General features: G+C 50.4%; 1 protein-coding gene across 11 annotated transcripts in view; it reads left to right on the top strand.

Moving 5' to 3' along the window:
• GDPD5 (glycerophosphodiester phosphodiesterase domain containing 5) overlaps nt 1-7,701 on the top strand; it is an 86,126-nt gene that overhangs the window by 41,840 nt on the left and 36,585 nt on the right. For 7 of the 11 annotated variants that reach the window (XM_015600638.2, XM_025042788.1, XM_015600641.2 and 4 more), the window contains one exon: nt 3,862-4,038. The exons of the other annotated variants lie outside the window; for them this stretch is intronic. In XM_015600638.2, the coding sequence (XP_015456124.1) occupies nt 3,922-4,038 (117 nt within the window). In that variant the 5' untranslated portion in view covers nt 3,862-3,921. The remainder of the gene's footprint in view (nt 1-3,861; nt 4,039-7,701) is intronic. 11 annotated transcript variants of the gene reach the window in all.

Here is a 7,701-nt window from a genome sequence, read left to right as displayed (position 1 = left end):
GAGAAAAAGGTTGCCTCCAAAAGATGCCCCTCAAGTTATGAATAGTGTGAAAATTCCTTTGGGGAGAGGCAGTCCCAAGAGCCACAGTCAGCTGAGTCTTGGGCTGAGGCCTCTTTTCCAGGTTTGAAATGGAATTTCCATTCTTGGATGGGCTGTAATGCTCATTTGTGGGGGCAGGGAGTGGTGGAGGGCAGAGGACATGTGGGAACCAGTCGCAGGGTTGAGGGTCCTGGGAAAGGAATGTGAAGGCAGGGGAACCTGGGCATGGACTCCTGCTGGCAGAATACCCACCAGCCACGTGCCCTCCTGGTACCCCTCGCCCCATTCATCTAGCCTCCTATAAAAGTCAAGGCAAAGGCTGTTACCTCATATTACAGATTCAAAAAGCAAGGCCCAGGGAAGAGCTGAGAGGTCTTAGCCACAGGGCAAGTCAGTGTCTGATATGGGATGAATCCAGGCCTCTTTCTACATATCAGCTGCCTCTTCCCTGCCTGGGGAGGAAGAGGCAGAAGTGATGTTCGACCTAGCAGAAGAGGTCCTAATCTAGGGGTGCACAGGGTGCAATCTGACTGAGTAAAGCTGACAGCTGAGTAAGCCTGCTCCCCTGGTCTTCCTAACCCCATAGGAGCTAAACCAGCTGCCGCGGCATCCCCATCCCTTACTGTCCCCTAAGGCCTGGGTTCGGCTTGGCTCAGAGAATGCCCAGCAGCTGCACCATATTCCACATGGCTCCCCTGGAACCATGGGCACAGAGGCTGCACTAGACAATTTCCAGCAATTAGGAGGCACTGGGTCAGTCGATATTCTCAGCAAGCTCCAATACATCTTTCCCCTCAGACCAGAGGCTGTAATCCCTGTGTTGAGGTTAGCATTTGGGGGAGGAGAGTAGATAGGTAGAGGCTGTGAACAAGGCCTAGAGGTGGAAGTAGTGGGCGGACCTGAAGCCCGGTGTGCCCCTGTGGTACGGCCCCTGGGCATTTAGATAAAGGCATCTTAGAGCTTACCTTATAGGCCTCAGCTCAGCTGCCTCCAGGAAGCGGGCCCTGACTCTCCCTGCCATGGGTTAAGTGCCCACAGTCTCCTTTTACTCTCTCCACTACATGTTGCACTTATAAGCCATAATAGCCTGGTAGTTTCAGAGGTCAGCAAATTCTCCCTGTACGGCAGCGGTCCCCAACCTTTTTGGCACCAGGGACCAGTGCTCCTATGAGAATCTAATACCTGGTGATCTGAGGTGGAACTGAGGTGGTGATGCTAGCGCTGGGGAGCAGCTGCAAATACAGATGAAGCTTCACTCACTCACCTGCCGCTCACCTCCTGCTGTGCGGCCCGTTTCCTAACAGGCCACGGACCAGTACTGGTCTGTGGCCCAGGGGTTGGGGACCCCTGCTGTAAAAGGTCCAGGCAGTAAGTATTTTAGGCTGTGTGGGCCATGAGAGGTCTGTTGTAACTACTCAACTCTAAACTTACAGTTAAAGCAACCATAGACAATACACAAATAAATAAGCCTGGCTGCATCCAATGAAACTAGTTTGTGGTCTCACTGAAGTTTTACTCTCATGTAATTTTTATGTGTCACATATGTGTTCTTGTTTTGATTTTTTCCTTCAATCATTTAAAAATGTAAAAACTACTCGCTATATGGAAATAGTTGGCTGGCCAGATAGGGCCCGTGAGTCAACATTTTGCCAATTGCTGGGTTACAGCAAGGTCCCTGGAGCCAGACCGCCTGGCTCTGCTGTGTGACCTATAGCAAATGGCTCTACCTTTCTGTGCTTTAGATGTCTCATCTGTAAAATAGGGATGGTAATGACAATAGTTTGGGACTGTAAAATGGTGCAGCCACTTTGGAAAATGGCTTTTGGAAATTCTTCAGAAGATTAAACAGAGCTACTATATGACCCAGAAATTCCATCCCAAAGTATGAACCCAAAAGAAATGAAAAACATACATTCACAACAAAAACTTGTTCACAGCAGTGTTATTTGTAACACCCCCAAAATGATAACAACCCAAATGTCCGTCAACTGATGAATGGATAAATGCTATATCCATATAATTGAATATTATTCAGCCCTAAAAGAGAATGTAGTACTGATTCATGCTACAACATGGATGAACCTTGAAAATATTATATTAAGTGAAAGAAACCAGTTGCAAAAGGCCATGTATTATATGATTTCATTTATATGAAATGTCCAGAGTAAGTATATCCAAAGAGACAGAAAGTAGATGTGTGGTTTTCAGGGTTGGGGGGGTGGGAGTGGGTGAATGGGGGAGTAATTGCTATTGTGTATGGAGTTTTTTGTTAGGATGATGAAAATGTTTTGGAATTAGATAGAGGTGATGGTTGCACAACTTTGTGACTATCCTAAAAATCGAATATGCTAAATACTGAAGTATACACTTTAAAAGGGTGAATTTTATGCATTGTGAATTAATTCTCAATTAAAAAAAAAAAGAAAAGATAATACCCCATAGGTTGCTGTTAGAGTTAGTACATGGACAGCACTTGGAACGGTACCTGGTGCATAGTAAGGGCCTGGTCGTGCCCCTTAGAGCTGTGAAGGCCCTAAGGAGGTCACTGTGGGTCACTGTGTTTGTCCTGTTCACAGTGTCTCCAAAGCCTAGGACAGGGTCTGGTTCAAAACAAATGGCTTCAAGTTTCTGAAGTCCCACAGATGAGAAGTCAATCCCTGACTTCTTGGGCAAAACATTTTGCTGCTCTGAGCCCCAGGCTCCTCATTTAATAACTCCTGTTATTAAAATGGACAAAGATAATAGTGGTGTTAAGGGTCAGATGATGCCTGACATCAGGGTGTGTGAGGTGCCTAAGCCAATGCCACGTGACCACACTTGGCCAATGCTAGCCCCAAGAGGCTGAGCCCTAGCAGGTATCTCCAGGGCACCAAACAGGGCTGGGGCAGTTGCTCCTGGTGGCAGCAACTCAATCTACAAACCTCTATCATTGTTCCACCAATCTCCCACGGGCCCCCCTGTGCTGGGTCTCCCTGATCCTGAAGGAATGAACACTTTGGAGCCCAGGGCAGGTTCTCAAGTTGACTGATTCCAACAATCACTGTATACAACAGTGACGGCAGGCCAGGCCCTGCCCCTTTCTCTCTCTGAACCTCAGTTCAATCAGTTATCAAATGGGTTTAAAACATAGTACCTGCCACTTCTGGTGGTTGTGACAGTGAGATGGAACAATGAATATAAAGTGTTCACACAGTACCTGGAGTATTTTTAAGTGCTCGATACATGTCAGCTTTATGAGCCATGTGATAATTTATTATAAAATATTTATTTGGAAAGTCTATGTGTAAGGCACTGTTATAGTTATGTTGGGGATACAACAGATAATAAAACAGACAAAATCCTTGCCTTTATGAAACTTACATTATAATGGGGTAGGCAGACAAGAAACAAAATAAGTAAATTACATTTGAGAACATAATCGAGAAAAAACACTGAGAATGGCTGAGAGAGCGTGGGAAGGAGTTGCAGTTTTACAGAAGGTGACCTGGGAAAGTCAGATTGAGACAAGGACATTCGAGAGAAGGAGACCACACGGGGTTCTCCGGGAAGAGCACTCCAGGCAGGGCAGAGGAAGCAGCAGTAGTATGCTGGGCAAGTGTGGCTGGAGGGTGGTGTGTGTGGATTTGATCAGGGGTGGGTGGCAGGGGACTGTCCTGGGAGACCTGCAAGGGTAGGCTTCTGATTCCAAGTGGGACTAGGACTCACTGCAGAACTCTGTGCAGAAGCTGGCTCACCCTGACCTAGGCCCCATTGACTTTTGCTGTGTCTGGTTGTGACTCCCCACCCCTCCCCTGCCTCACGGACCTGTGCTTCCTCCCGCAGGACCAGCCTGGGGCCTCCATGGGCTCCTGAGGGCTGGGCACCAGGGCCTCGGGTACGAGCATGGTGAGACACCAGCCCCTGCAGTACTATGAGCCCCAGCTGTGCCTCTCCTGCCTCACGGGCATCTACGGCTGCCGCTGGAAACGCTACCAGCGCTCGCATGATGACACCACACCGGTGAGCCATGCGGGAACTGGGTCAGAAAGACTTAGGGAGCCCCAGAGTTTGAGGAGAGGGATATCAGCTCTGTCATTCTGCTGCATGGCTCTGGACAGGTCACTGCTTTTTCTGGGTTTTAGTTCTCCCTCTGTAAAATGGGCCTATGGCAATTCTTGAATCTACCTGACTAGGTAGGCATGGTCACCCCACCATGGCCAGTTGTTAACTCTCCTTTGACAGCATGGGGGCTGGGCTGCTCCTGAGCTCTGGGTAGGGAGGGGTGCTTTAGGAGGGGCACTCCAAGAGGAAGGGGTCACCCCAAGGTGAACAGAAGTTCTCAGCTTGCTGGCAAAGCCGATGGGAAGGCAGGCAGGTGGGGGTGGCTAGAGGGGAGGGTAAGGAGGTAGGCCAGGCCAGCAAGGAGCCTGGGAGCTGGGATGACCATGGCCTGGCACCAGGGCCCAGTCACCTGAGCCACAGGCCTGCCAGAGCTGGCAGCAGGTGCTCAGCTGGATAAAGAAAGCCCTCTTCAGTGTTCAGCTCCCCAGGCCAGACACTGAGCTGTACTTCATCCCTGGGGCACTATCAGCTGGTAAATCTAGTTTCTTCTTTGAAGGAACCCAATTCCTTTAAGAAGGAATGAAGAAAGAGATAAATTGTATTTATCTAAAAGCTTTGCTGCCTGAAAAACAACTTTCCTCTCCCCTCCTTGTCTGAACAAAGAAGCCAGCCTCCAAATTCAGCCAGCCCCAAAACAGGCAGGAGTGACTGAGGGTGGGGTGGCGGCTAAGGTCAGAGGGCAGGCATCACAGGGCTGTCTGGATGGGAATGTTAGGGAAGCTTGTCCCCTGCCTGCCCTCCTTCTCTGCCTGTGATGGTGAGGGCCGAGTGCTAGACTAAGTCAGGAGACTGGGTTCATGACCCCCAAATGGTGAAAAGCAGGTACCACCTGGTAGGCACCTGGCCTGATTCACTTCCATGTCCCCACTCCCAGCACAGAGAAAGCAATGTGCCACACTGAGGCAAGGGAGAGGAAGGGGCCAGCCCAAGACCACAGAGCAGGTCCCTGCACTGCTGAGACAGCAGTCCAGTCCCCACCCCAGGCCCTGCCTAGACAGCCTTTCCCTCTTACATGGACATAAGGGTTCTCCGACAGTGGTGCAGGCTGCGAGATCGGGAGTTGGGCAGACCTCAAGTTCAAACTGTGCTTCTTCTACTTGTACTGTCAATGTAAGGAACGTCTACACCTGTAGAGAATTTTTGTGAGTTTATTTGAGCCAAACTAATGACAGTGCTGGGAAACAATATCTCAAATGCTCTGGAGAATAACAGTTTTGCAGCTTCTTTTATGCATTTGGAATTAAAGAGAGACGATTAAATGTAGGTGGGAAAAAGCAAGGCAGGGATTGTATTACGGGAGAGTTAACAAGATTATGTTCTCTCTTAAGGGTGGTTATCTTCCCAGGGGTCTGAAAAAGAGGCATTTCAAAGGGGTGTTAACCTAGATGCACAAAAAACAATGGATAGGGCTGGCTTAAGGCAAAGATGAAACTTTTATTAAAGAAGTTATAGACCTGGGGTATGACTACCCACCTTGACCTGCCCAGTTAGGAATTTATGATCAGATCACCCTGTGAGGTTACTTTTAGTTAGATTTATTACAGTGCCCTTTTTATGCCCACAGTACCTACTTGACTTTGAGCCTTCTTGCCTATGAAATAGCACACACCCCTCTCAAGTAGCTACTGGGCAGATGGCTTCTAATAACAACATGAAGTGACCGGCACAGTGCTAGCTGTGACCAGTCATTAAGACCAGTCATTCCTGACTCCCAGCCCTTGGCCTCACCATCTCTGATATGGAAGAGGGGCTGGGTTAAGACTTTAGAATTCCTTGGCCACTCTGCTTCGCTCCCAGCTCTAGTTTCCTCAGAGACTTGGGGCAGGCAGCCAGGGCCTCCCTGGGTTGGGAAAGTCAGGAGGCCAGCAGCCAGCCTGCACCCCATGTGTCTTGAGCCAAGCGCAGTGCTGAGCAGTGACACACAGCCATTTGTGTTTCTCCCAACAATTTGTGAGCTAGGTGTCATGGCCACCATTTCATGGGGGGAAACAGAAGCTGGGGACATCGGGGACTAGGCCAAGGCCATGCAGCCAAAGAGGGGAAGAGCTTGGATCTGGACCCATGGTGTAGGAAGACAGCTGAGGTTAAGGAAAGGAGAAGGATGGCTGAGCCCCTAAGCAGAAAGCCCTTGGCTGTTGGGGTAGACCCTGGATGAAGGTTTATCTCCCAGGACATGTCATACCCCTTGTGGGGCCTGGGGCCAGCCCGTCATAAGCCGTGGAGTCAGGAAGTGATGAGTCTTGGCTGTGGCCAGCACAGAGCCCAGGGTGGAGGAAGTGGTGTGGGCTGAGGCTGGTTTTGAGCTGACTGGGAGCCCGAGTGGTACAGGCTCTGCAAATGGGGTGGGGTGCCAGGTATGGGGCAAAAGCAAAAAGGGTCTCAGGAGGCCACAAGCAATCTTGTCTGGGAGAGGGGAGAGGGTTTTGCGCCAGCTCTGGGTGGCAGGACTCCTGCAGAAATTGCCGAGCTCACCTCAGGTGACCCCAAGCTCCCAGCTGAGGATGAGCATTCTCCCCCTTTCCTGTCTGTCTCTCTGCTCCTGTTTCCCCTCCCACTTCCTGGGCTCCAGCCTCAGCCTGCTCTCCCTTTCTCTCTCTCTCCTCTCTTCTTTTCTATTCCCAGTCCCTCCAGAGACAGCTGCGTGAGGACCAGGATGTGGGGCTGGGCTCTCTGGCCTGACACAGGGAAGGGAACAGCCATCTGGTGTCTCAGAGTCAGGGCTGGTGCAGAGAAAGTGCTCCATAAATTTTGCTGAGGCCCCGGAGTGAGCTCTGGGAGCACAGATTGGGTAGTGAATGGAGAGCTGTTCGGGCCCAGGGTGGAGGAGAGGCCCCAGAAAGGGAATAAGGCCTAACTCTGGGCCTGCGCCTCTCCTCATCACACCTTTACCTCCTCTTTTGGAGACCCCTTGCCCTACCACCCCCACCCAGGTACTGCCTCACTTCAGGTCCTCTTGGGGAAACCGCCCTGCATCTCCCAACTCTGAGAAGCCCAGGGTTCAGTTCTCTGTGAAGCCAACCTCTCTGAGCCTCACCTGTTTAATGGGGTGACAGACCCGTGGTGTGTCACAGAAGCATTTTACTTTCATCCGCAGACTAGGAAATGAAGTGTGAAAATAAGGATAATAGTTAACATTTATTGAGTACCTATTGTTTGTAGGGAGCATATGGCTTACATGCATTGCCCCGTTAACTGTTGTAACACCCCTGTGGGGCATGTTTAGTTGTTATGCCCCATTTATGGATGGAAAAATCAGGCTTAGTGATTTGCATCAAGAGCATCAGGAAATGGAGGCTCTGGAGGAGGACATGTGTGTTTTGAGTCTGAATGTTTTTACATGAGAGTGTGCAAGGTGAAGGAGGGGCGGGGAAGAGGACTTGGGAAGTTGCTTGATGGAGGAGAAAGAGCACTGGACCAGGAGCATTGGGAGAAGATAGGGAGTTGCCTGAACGCACACAAGGGACCATCTGTGTTTCCCTGGCCGCATCTGGCCCTGCAGTACCGGAGTGGATCCTGGGGAGGGTAGAGAGTGGCAGAGGGCTTGGGAGGGAGCCCCCCCCC

This window comes from Pteropus alecto, unplaced genomic scaffold (assembly GCF_000325575.1).
Source record: "Pteropus alecto unplaced genomic scaffold, ASM32557v1 scaffold7, whole genome shotgun sequence".
NCBI lineage: Eukaryota > Metazoa > Chordata > Mammalia > Chiroptera > Pteropodidae > Pteropus > Pteropus alecto.
Note: the sequence above shows the minus strand (reverse complement) of the source record. Positions and strands in the feature narration are given on the sequence as shown.